This window comes from Sinocyclocheilus rhinocerous, unplaced genomic scaffold (assembly GCF_001515625.1).
Source record: "Sinocyclocheilus rhinocerous isolate Xijiao unplaced genomic scaffold, SAMN03320098_v1.1 scaffold1157, whole genome shotgun sequence".
NCBI lineage: Eukaryota > Metazoa > Chordata > Actinopteri > Cypriniformes > Cyprinidae > Sinocyclocheilus > Sinocyclocheilus rhinocerous.
In genome coordinates, this window is record NW_015631716.1 from 484,278 (window position 1) to 496,596 (window position 12,319).

A 12,319-nucleotide genomic window follows, 5' to 3' on the forward strand; every position below is an offset into this window, starting at 1 on the left:
TATATATATATATATATATATATATATACACACACACACACACACACACATATAAATGTCTGTAATTTATTTCACATTCGCATTAATATATTATTTTTAAATATAGAATTAATATAATTAAATATGATTTACACAGTTTTACATAATCATACATCATATATATTCTCATTTCTGTCTGTAAGGTGCAATTATAATGCAAGTAATTCTTTTACTATTTCTTTTACTGAATTGTTAATCAAAACATATCTATGGAATTGTAGAAAATTAATCAAAACATAATAAAAAACGTAATATAAAAAAACATTGTGTCCAGATAGAATGAGAATGACACTTTTTTTGTATTACAAAAATAAGAAATTCAGGGAAAATGTCAGTGAAAAATAAACTGTACTGCCTTAAAAATAGGCTTCATTTCCTTATATGCAAATATTTACTTTATGCAAATTATACATACATTATTTATTTAATTTAATTTTAGTATCAAGTATGAACTGCACAATTTCTTCAGTTTGATCTAATGCAGACTACTGTACCAGACAAACTAAAGCTGGACTCATGTAGGTCTCTCACTCCCCCGTGGCGCGTGCAGGGTCGTGGGTTCATGTCCCCATCTGAAGGGCCCACTTCCTTCTTCCCTGAATTCTGCACTGCAGCTACGTCTCCAGTGTAGGGCGCACGCTCCACCCCCTTGAGTGCTTGACACTGAGAGGAGAGGGTCACAAACAAACAGTCGAGGCACTGCGATACGCAGTCATAAAAACATGATATAATGGAGTGAGAGTTTAAGTTTGAGTACCTTCTCCCTCTGGACCATTTTCTTGTACAGGTAGTCTGGGAAGGTTCGGAGAGGGTAGAACTTTCCTGAGCCCTCAGCACAGGTGAAGATGCCATTTTCATAGACCACGCGACCACGGCTGATGGTTACCAGCGGGACGCCGTGACAGCGTAGGTTCTCGTACAGATTTACATCTCCACCCTGCCATTGAGTGGTCACAGAGATGGTCCTACAGACACAAAACCATGTAAAAACATGTCATTTCATTTTGCAATACTTGGTATATTAAATATTTTTGAATTCTCAGCTGATCTGAATTTAATTCATTATTTTGGATACCTTGTTGATTCTGGATCCCAGACGACCACATCAGCATCGGCTCCAGGGATGATCCTGCCCTTCCTGGGGTAAAGGTTGTAGATCTTTGCAGCATTGGAGCTTGTGACAGCAACAAACCGATTCTCATCCATCTTGCCTCCGACCTATTAAGAAAGATAGATAGAATGAGCTAAAAAAGTTTTTTTTTATTCTTGATGCATCTGTCATTTCCTGTCCTCTCCATGATTTTTTTTTTGTCTTTGGCAACATAACTGTCTGTAATATGAATGTTATATTAATATTAATACAATATTGTTATATAATTTATAACTTATTATATATTATTTATATACACTACCATTCAAAGGGTCAGAAAGATTTTTTTAAAAGGAACAAATAATTTTATTCTGCAAGGATACATTAAATTGATCAAAAGTGACAATAAAGACATTTGTTACAAAATAAATATTCAAATAAATGCTGTTCTTTTGAACCTTCTATTCAGCAAAGAATCCTGAAAAAAAAAATGCAGCAGTTACCAAAACAAATATTAAGCAGCACAAGGTTTGACACTAAAGACTCAGGAATCATCACAGGAATAAATTAGGTTTGAAAAAAAATAAAACAGTTATTTTAAATTGCAAACTGTTGTTTGCACAGTATTTTTGATTAAATAAAGGAATCCAAATAATTGGTGAGCATAAGTAACTTTCAGCATACTAACTGCAAGTATTAATGATTATCATGACTTTCACCCACTGAATTCGCTGAATTAAAGACTGTTTTTAAAATCACAATTTGCATACGATCAGTACTTTCCTGTCAGTGTTTTATGAAGTATTATAAAAGATATTATAAGTATTACAAAAATGGTACATCAGACTTGTCTTTATTTTCAAAGTATTCATTCATGCATACATTTTAGCCTAATACTGCTCACAACCATTAAGGAAGGGGTTTACAATAATTCTGTCAACTGTTAATAGTAATAATTCAAATAATTGTTAGTTTTTCATAAATACATTTCGCATCAAAATGTATTTAAAGTTAATCATTACAGCAGACTAAGTAGGTGAAAGTCAGGTAATAAATGAACATTCATGATATCCATTAATATTCACATCTGGTTGGTGTTCATTTGTTTACATTTATGCAAACAAATAGAAGCGTTTAATAGAATTCCTTTTAGCTGCAGGATCAAAACCGGTACAAAAAAATCATCAACTTTCACAAGTACTGGCTATACAAACGTTGATATTGAGATGATTCTAGCCAGCAGTGTGGCTTCTGTGATTCACTGAAACATACCACTCCCCGCTCCCAAATAACGCTCATGCGGTCCTGCACCCCAGGAACACCGTGAGGGATTTTCGTGAAGTCGTCTTTGCCCATCGCCTTCTGTTTAGTGGTGAATGGTCGGTGGTCCGATGTCACGACGTTCAGAGTGTCACTACATCACAGTGAAAATACTTTTATGAGACTATACAGGTATATGATTAAATGAAACTACTACATGGTGAATCCGCTTACTTTCCCAGAAGGCTGAGCAGGTAATTGGGTGTGTTGGGGTCGAGTCTGAGTGGTGGCACAGTGACGAAAGCAGCTGCGTGGGCCCAGTCCTGGTGGTAGTACTGCAGCCCGTTTAAGACAGCATGAGCAGTGGTGGTCTCTCCATGCACCACTTTCCCTGTCAACCAATCACGGTTCAGTATTCTGAGTCACATTATGTCATTTACTGGTGAATCTTCAGGTGTCATATATTAAATTAAAATGGTGCGACTGTGAATTGGCCTTTGAGTGTCATTGCCTGGCTCTTACCCTGCATTTTAGCGGATGCTAAAACATCCCCTGCTGACATGCTGGACACATTCACAAGATATATGGGACAGTGGGCCTAAGAGACAACAAACAGAAAACATTCATTCTGATGACATTTAAAGTCCTTAAAAGCAATTCATCGGTAACTCATATGTATGTTTCAAAACTGTCATTCGTTGCATAGTAACGCTGGGTCGACATGTCAATCATGCTGCTTATCTTGACATTCTGTTTATACTGCATGTGCAAAATACAGTATGTAAATATGCTTCAGCTGTGAAATAACAGTAAAGGAAGTGACTCAAAGTACACTTTTGTTTAAAAGTTTGGGATTTTTTTGAATAAATGAATACTTATTTTCAGCAAAGACGCATTAAAGTGATCAAAAGTGACAGTCAAAGCATTTATGATGTTGCAAAAGATTTATATTTAAAACAAATGCTGTTCTTTTGAACTGTCTATTTGAGAATCCTAAAAAAAAGTATCATAGTTTCCACAAAAATATTAAGCAGCATGACTGTTTTCAACATCATAAGATTTAATAATAAAGATTTTTGTTTCTGTTTTTGAAAGAAGTCACTTATGCTAAGGCTGCATTTATTTGTTCAAAAATACAATGAAAACAGCAATATTGTGAACTATTATTAAAATAACTGTTTTCTGTTTTAATATATTTTAAATATAATAATTTATTCCTGTGATGCAAATCTGAATTTTCAGCATCATTACTCTTCAGTGTCGCATGATCCTTCAGAAATCATTCTAATATGATGATTTGCTGCTCAAGAAACATTTCTTTTTATTAGCAATGTAAAAAAAGTTTGTGCTGCTTAATATTTTTAAACTATGATACATTTCTTAAAGGATTTATTGCTAAACAGTTCAAAGCTAAAAAAAAAAAACAGCAGAGAATAGAAATCTTCTGTAACTTTATAAATGTCTTTACTGTGATCAATTTAATGAATTCTTTATCTATCTATTTTTTTTTTTTTTTTTCAAAATCTTACTGACCCCAAACTTTTGAATGCCATTTAAACACTTATGCATTTACTGCCATTATTTCAGTCTGCTAACTTCAATCCCCCGCTCTCTCCATATCAAACATGCAAAAAGTCTCTGATTGTTACGATTTCTGATTGGCTGAAAAGTGCAGACTGGCCCACTGACTTTTTGCTGTTTGCAACATCCTCAGGGCTGTAGGAAAACTGTCATATTACTGAATTAGAGCAGATCTGCAATTCGTTTTCAGTGTTTGCATTACCCATGTGTTTTAATTCTGAAATGTACATCATACTCACTCTGTTAGCGATGGTAATGGCTCGATGGATGGCCTCTGCTTCCAGCTACACAAGGAAAATTCCCAAGGTAAGTGAGAAAACACAAATGTCACCATTGAAACCTAATGGTGAACAGACGCCTAAGAGTATTAATAATCCATGGAAATGCAATATGGAGACAGGAAAGACTAGGAGTTGGAGAGAGAGTGGCAATGTGACTGATATCTTAAAGGAAAACAATTTCATGGTCACACAAATCACAGGATTTGAATGATTACTTTACCTCATCAGGTCTGCTTATCTCAATGCCCTCTGGTCCACTAATACCCAGATCCAATGCTTCTCTGGCACCCTAGTGTGGATAAATTAAAGCATGCGATAGCATGATAAATAACAACTACGCAGGAAGAAAGACAGAATCCTACCTAGACAGCATTTTAAGTCACCGTCACAGCATTATGCCAACATTATTCTTAATTATGGCCAAAATAAAGGCAGCATCACATACACTACCCTTCAAAAGTAAGGTCGGTAATTTCACATAACACTGATAATTATTGATAAAAGTGAATAGTGCTACTTGTAATGTGTGAAGCTGCTGCCTGTATACAACTCACTAGGTTTTGGAGGAAAACCTGTTCATTATGGTTTTGCACCAGTTCCCTGATTTATACCTCCGCAACCAGCTCTCCATTCTCCGCATGGACGCGGGCCACAGCACCGATGTCCTTACAGTTCTGCAGGGCCTGAAACAGCTCGCTGTCCCTCAGCATGTACATGTCCTTATATGCCATGAACATCTGGAAGGAGTTCACCCCTCTGTCCCGCACCAGTGTCTCCATTTGAGCCCTAACCTGTGATGAAGTCAAGTCACCTTTATAGCTCTATACAATACATATTGTCAAAACAACGATAAGCATCAATAGCAAATAGCAAATCAATTACGACTATGGAGACAGTTAAGATTATGCCGTAAAGCAGCTCTATATAGCTCTACGTTATAGTAGAACTATAAATTAAACTAAAATTTTTTAGCACATTTTCCTGTTTCTGTAATTATAGAAAGTTTACATACTCTGCAAACATAGACTTCATACCGTTGGTCCCCACCAGGTCACTCCCACATGAAGAGCGTAGTCACAGCAGGCCTTGGCATCAGCGTGAGAGCGGCACTTTTCATAAGCGTCCAGCAATAATTCGTTCTTTTCTGGCAGCACATGACCAATCACCATAGTGGTGCCTCCAGCAAGAGCAGCCTGAAAGTAAACAAACAACAGACCGACTGCTGCGGGATCTATACAGCATCACTACCTATCACTCTTTAATGGGTTTAATGGGCTGACGACAACATAACATAACAGCGACATGTTCACAAAAGCTTTGCATGAAATGAAACGTTACATAACAGCACTCAGAAAACATGAATCAAGGTTAAATTAGACCTGTATTTGAGAACTGTAATCAAAGGCATTCTGAATAGTTGCTAAGCCATTGCTGCATAGTCACTAGGGTGTTCTGGGTGGTTGTTTATGGGCATTTATTTGCATTTACATTTATTCATTTAGTAGACGCTTTTATTCAAAGCGACTTATATGCTGTTCTGTTCATTATTAAGGTGGTTGTTAGGTCATTGCTGTGGTGTTTTGGTGGTTGCTAGGGTGCTCTCAGTGTTGCTAGGGTGCGCTGGTGGTTGCTAAGGAAATGCTAGGCTGATTTAAGGTGTTCTGCTGGTTGCTAAGGCAAAACTAGGCTGTTTGGATGCCTTGGTAATTACTAAGGCATTGCTAGGGTGTTGTGGATGGCAGTGAGGGTGTTGCTAGGATGTTTTGGTGGTTACTAGGTCATTTCTGGGGAGTTCTGGTGGTTGCTAGAGAATTACTAGGCTGATTTAATGTGGTCTACTGCTTGCTAGGGCATAGCTAGGCTGTTGTTAGGGTGTTATGGGTGGCTGCTAGGTGTTTATATGATGTTCTTGTTATTACAAAGGCATTGTTCTGGGTGGTTTCTTCGGTGATGCTAGGACGTTTTTTTTCTAGGTCATTGCTAAGGTGATATGGTGATTGATAGGGAATTGCTAGGCTGTTTTAGGGTGTTCTAGAGGTTGTAAGAATGTTGTGTTTGTTCCTAGGGTGTTCTGGCTGTTTCTACGGCATTACAGCCATTACTAGGGTGTTCTGGTGATTGCTGTGATGCTCTGATTGTTGCTAGGGAATTGCAAGGCTGTTTTTAAGGAGGTCTGGATGTTTTCTAGATCATTGCTAGGGTAATCTGGTGGTTTTCATTACTAGGGTGTTCTGATCATTGCCAGGGTGTTATAAGGATCTTCTGGTGGTTGCTTTGATTGTTACTAGAGAATTGCTAAGCTGTTTTTAAGGTGTTATCATGGTTAGGATGTACTGATTGTTTCTAGGTCCTTGCTAGGGTGTTCTGGTGGTTGCTAGGATGCTCTGATTTTTACTACAATAGGGTGTTCAGATGGTTTCTAAGGCATTATGGGCAGGCCCGGTTCTACGGGGGTGCTAGAGGGTGCTAACGAAAAATCAACAGCAATATTGACGAAATCAATAGCACCCTCAGTTAATGCTCTAATAATGGCATTTCATTGCAGATTTGGCAAACTATCCAGTGCTTTATGGGTTGCGCTCTGGAGATTGATTTCTATTCAACGTGTTTGTGCAGCGTTGAGCAATGTAGCCAATCACAGACATATCTGTTGATTTCTTGAACCCAACTGCCAATCATAGGCTTTTAAGCTAGAATCCACTCACCACTTAAATCGCTGCAGTATTTGTTCAGGTGTTGTGTTCAGCACGAATCATCTCATTATAACAAAGTGTAGATGCAATGTAAATAAGAGATTCATTGTGCAGCGTAGAGAACTTCATGATTATAACGTAACTTTGTGAGATCGCAATGAACTAAGATGAGTGACCGCTTTTAGTGATTATAAAGGGAACGCTCTTGCGCCATAGCAATGGACGGCACAAATATATATATATATATTCTAGGTCATTGCTTGGGTAATCTGGTGGTTGCTAGGGAATTCCAAGGCTGTTTTAAGGTGTTTTGGAGGTTTCTAGGGCATTACGGGCATTACTAGGGTGCTCTGGTTGCTGCTGTGATTATTCCTAGGGCATCGTAAGTGTTTTCTGGTGGTTGCTAGGGCATTGCTAGGCTGATGTTAGGGTTTTCTGGTGGTTACTGGGGAAAGGCTGTTTTAAGGTGTTGTTCTGGTTAGGATATACTGATTGTTTCTAGGTTCTTTGCAGGGTCGATCTGATTGTTGGAAGGGAATTACAAGGCTGTTTTTAAAGTGTTTTGCTGGCTGCTTGGATGATCTGATCATTTCTAGGTCATTGCTAGGGAATTCCTAGGCTATTTTAAAGTGCTTTGGCAGTTTACAGGCATTACTAATGTGTTCTAGTGGCTGCTGGGATGATAATTTTTAGGGCATTGTTAGGCTGTTCTGATGGTTGTTTAGGGTGTTCTATAAGTCTATAGGAGTTTCAAGTCTTTAGCAAAGACACTGTTGGTTATCCACCAAAATATTATACAATAATAATATGAATTGCTCATAATGGCTTACCCAACTCCACTAATTAATATCCCACAATATCTGTCTGAGCATAATGTTTTACAGAAAAATACACAATTAGTAGAAGGCCTTTTTTCAGTACAAGGAAACAATGATTAACAGTTCAACCACAAAAAATGGTCCTCTTTAAAAGCATCTCTCAGCTGACACAATCCGGGCAGCCACATCCACTGAAGGGGCATGTATTTATGCACCATTGTCTTCCAGCACAATGGCACGAGTGAAAGGCTTTTGCAGCAGTCTTTGCAGCAGTGCTCCCGTATCTATGGAAACAGAATCTGATCTCCATTTGTCTCTGTGCCTGGCGAGTCTTATGGCGGTAGCGGGGAGGAGGGGGAAGAGAATGCCACTTGTGTTGCCAAGGCTAACAATAACAGCGCCGATAACAACTCTTTATTATTTGGAATGAGAGCGTGTATGTATTTGTGAGGGTGAATCGTGCCCTGCGGTTGATGGACCAGACTGTGTGTGTGTGCAATGCTCACTCTTGCATCTCAGTGTCTGCTAAGTGACCCATGGGATTTATTTAGGCAGGGCTGCTGAAGCGAGTGCATCTCTGCTTTTGAACTATTTATAAAACAAGAACAAATGAATGTGACATTAAATGGATGCTACATCACACATCATTTTAGTTTAGATCTTCCACTGTATAAAAACGCTTATCTGAAATAAGAAAAAACTCATATTGCATAACATACTGTAGTCATATAATGCAAAAAAAATAAAATAAATCAAAATACATTTTTGAAAAACTGTATAATACTCTAAGCAGTACTACCATAATAGTTACTTCTGAGGAGAAGAACTTACTGAGTTGTTGTGAGATAGACCCCTGGCAGATGGTGGGAGCCACCCAAGGTGTGGGGGGTCCGAAGTCAAAAAATCAATCTTTTGCTTCTGCTTTTTCTCTATATACCCCAACTGGAACCACTTCATATCATCTTAGTAGTGACAAAGCTGAAGCCTGAAGACATTTGAATAACCTCCCTTCTTTTACATTAGATTGAGCTAATCTACAAAAAATAAAACCTACATACAGGGAAAAAATAAGATATTGGGGTTTATTAAGAATTATTAAACTTAGTAATTTGTTCCCTTGCTTTCAGTAAATGGTGGTCATAATTTACCTAAATTAAAATGAGGGAACAAATTAATAAAACATTGCCACTAATTAAGTTTTGGTAATAAATTCCTAATTTGTGGCCACAATTTCTGTTTTATCCCGCATGCTACATGTGATACTGCGTACTAATGAGACAATACAAAACATGATATTTCTGGGCCTTTTTTTTGTGACAGTTGAGAAGGAAAAGAAAATAACTTTGCTGTAAGAAGGGATGGGACTAGGGATATGCCGGTATCAAATTTTCATGTTGCGATTAATTGCTAATGCTTTTATCACGGTATACGGTATTATCACGATATTGAAATTTAGTTGAAAAAAAGTGCTGTCATAATACAGTATAACAGGTTTAATAACTTTTTTCTTATAACAAAAATAACTGAACATTTAAATGCAATAAAGCAATACAGAAAAATGTATATTACCGTGATATATCGCATTACCGAATACCGGCACAAGTCTAGATGGGACTGGTATGTGGCACATGCCCAGTTCAAACCTGTTTTCCACATGAGCACCATGGCACTTGAAGAATTTACGAATTTACTGTTTAAATTAATTAGATATTATTTTAGAGGGGAATCAAAATATTCATAACCATGGCAACAGTGGTACAGTTAGCTAGTCGAATATGATTATCAGTCAACGTAAATCAGTATTTTACATCTGTAATGTGACATATTTCCAAGCAGTGTTGGTTAAGTTACTTTCAATAAGTAATGAATTACTAATTACATCATCAATATTGTACTTAAATTACTTTTCTAATTACTCTGTCTGAAAAGTAATTTAATTACTCAATAAGTAACTTAATTACTCGAATCGTTAATTACATCTTAAAATCCATATAAACCTTGATGCATAGACAATAGAAATGAAAATCTTTATTATTTCAATTTGAGTCAAACAATAGTTTAGCCTTTTAGCTTTAAAGGGGTCATATGATGCTGCTAAAAAGAACATTATTTTGTGTATTTGGTGTAATGAAATGTGTTTATGCTGTAACACTCAAACATTTTAATAAAAAAAAAAATGTAACATTCTTTGGTTAACAAATTACTCTGCAAAATATCTGAATAACAAAAAAGCTTAAGAAAGGTTAAACATTACATGTATCAAGCTGTAAGCAATAAACTTTTTAAAGCAATGAGTACCATATATCATACACACTGACATAGTGTACATATATTGGCAGTCACTAATACTAATTTTGCCTACTTCTAACAAAAAAACAACATGATTTTGTACTGTCATTCATGCACATATGCTTTGTATTACAATATATAAACAACTTTCTGATATTTTATAGACTAAATTCTTATTGCTTAGCACATTATAAACATCGACATCTGATAGTAGATCAGCAAACACTGATCTAAACATTCCTAGACTGTAACATTCATCATGCTGCAGTGTAAACATTCACATTACTTTATATCTATATCGTATTATATCTCATATTCTTATTATATGATAGCAAAATATTTACATCCTCGTATCATACGACATTTAGCCTATATGAAATAAAAAGTTGCCTATATATCTGAATGTATATCATATTTCAGCATATTTCACTCACTTTCACACATTTCAGTTTGGCAAGACAGTTTAAAGCCCAACTAGTAAAATTCGTACATAGATACAGATATGGCTGCAGATAATGAGCTAAAATGGGAAAGACTGGGATTCTGGGATTCCTCGTGTTGGTTTCATACGGATTACATAATCAGAGAATATTCGTTTTCGATTTGAATTGGTTCTTTTAAAAGTAGACACTTCAAGTTTTCTATACACATATTTCTCACGTCTGTGTGTCAAATATTCGCCGTGTTTTAGTTAATTTTTGTGATGCGTTTCAGAAAGAAGTTCACGGAGACCGAGTTGGCTGAAAGCGCACCCTGTTTGTTTTGTTTATTTTACAAAGACACAGTGTTTTGTTGTTATTGTGAGTGTACACATAAAAGTAGACCCTTCACAGATTCGATTGATATCTTAGTCTTCTCTGTATCTGAGTATTTTAGGGTCTTTTCTCTGTTATCAGTAGGGCTGGGTATCGAGTTCGATACTTTTTAGGCACCGACCGAAATGACTCGATACCATCGACTATCGAAAAACGTCTCGTCGTTCGATACCAAATTTCGATACCTAAGGGGTTAATCTCATCAGCGTCAGTGAGCCAATAAGTCTGCAGCACTAGCCGGTTTTTGAACGATACCCAGCCCTAGTTATCAGGAAAAACTGCAAGTGAACGCACCGACGTGCAGAAGGTTAAAGAGGCTGCATTCAGAGATAAATGTAGATTTCAAGGTGGGACTTGATTTTATCCACGGGGAATTGGATGGATTTTTAAAAGACAAGGTTGTTGGAGGAGAGGGATTGAAAAATTAGGTCTTGATGATGGAGCAACACAAACTTTTTCTTTTGGAATAACATGCACTGATAAACAATTCTCAATAAGACCAATAACATGTAAGTCAATTCTGAGTTCATGCTGGCTTTCATACCTTGGTGCCGCTGTAGAAGTCATCTGCGGTGCTGGCGTTCATGAAGCTCTCGTTCAGGTGAACACTGGTGTCAATGCCACCCGGAAGCACCAGCTTTCCTGTGGCATCGATAACCTTGGCCCCACCTGGGATCATCAGCTCCTTTCCCACTTGCTGGATAATGCCGTTCTCGATGTACACATCTGCTTCTTGTGTGAAGTCATCGTTCACCACTTTACCTCCCTTTATGAGAATGCGTAACGTTGCTGAGCTGGAAGACATGGTTCAACCTAAAAAAAAAATTTAAATCAAAAGACAAAGCATTGATGTGTATTATATAACCCTATAGGGTCGTTATAACTCATTCAGTAATATTTCATATACTAATAATTAGGGATGTAACGATTCACTCAACTCACGATTCGATTCACAATTTTGATTTTATGATTCGATTCGATTCACGATTTATTTTTTTTACAAAATGAGATTTAAGACAAATTATAAATTAAATGTTTCCTTTTATTATTGCTTGGAATAATAAAAGGCAAACATATTATTGCTTCGATCAATCGGAGCACCCCTAGTTTTTAATCTAAATTACATTGTATAATTTCGAAATCTCAAGCAAAAACGGAATGGTTTGACTTCAGTTTTGTGAAACTATGCATAAAAAATATCTGCATGAAACAGAAACAGCAGAAGAGCTGAATGAGACGCAGATTCACTCTAGTGTTGGGTCGTTCAACATCCTATAGGTTCTGTACTGGAATTAGTCAAGTAGTTCACCTGTTTAGAGTCTTCGGGTTTTTCGAGTCATTCGTTCATCACGTGACAGCCCCATAAGTTTAACCAATGCAGTCTGAGCCGGAAAGAGAATTGATTAATTCATCTCTCGAGTCTTCGGGTTTGAGTCGTTCGTTCATCACGTGA

The 12,319-nt window shown here is 36.9% G+C and overlaps 1 protein-coding gene and 1 long non-coding RNA gene across 2 annotated transcripts in view; one reads left to right on the top strand and one right to left on the bottom strand.

The window, feature by feature from the left end:
• LOC107741845 (dihydropyrimidinase-related protein 5-like) overlaps positions 1-12,319 on the bottom strand; it is a 17,049-nt gene that overhangs the window by 1,104 nt on the left and 3,626 nt on the right. The window contains exons 2-12 of the mRNA XM_016554638.1: positions 11,411-11,691; positions 5,286-5,444; positions 4,863-5,042; positions 4,472-4,540; positions 4,210-4,254; positions 2,912-2,987; positions 2,624-2,780; positions 2,402-2,543; positions 1,115-1,257; positions 797-1,004; positions 534-702 (exon numbers count right to left, since the gene is read on the bottom strand). Of these exons, the coding sequence (XP_016410124.1) occupies positions 534-702; positions 797-1,004; positions 1,115-1,257; positions 2,402-2,543; positions 2,624-2,780; positions 2,912-2,987; positions 4,210-4,254; positions 4,472-4,540; positions 4,863-5,042; positions 5,286-5,444; positions 11,411-11,671 (1,609 nt within the window). The 5' untranslated portion in view covers positions 11,672-11,691. The remainder of the gene's footprint in view (positions 1-533; positions 703-796; positions 1,005-1,114; positions 1,258-2,401; positions 2,544-2,623; positions 2,781-2,911; positions 2,988-4,209; positions 4,255-4,471; positions 4,541-4,862; positions 5,043-5,285; positions 5,445-11,410; positions 11,692-12,319) is intronic.
• Positions 4,700-12,319, top strand: part of LOC107741847 (uncharacterized) — a 14,278-nt gene continuing 6,658 nt past the window's right edge. The window contains exons 1-2 of the long non-coding RNA XR_001640240.1: positions 4,700-4,710; positions 10,001-10,004. This is a non-coding gene — a long non-coding RNA (uncharacterized LOC107741847). The remainder of the gene's footprint in view (positions 4,711-10,000; positions 10,005-12,319) is intronic.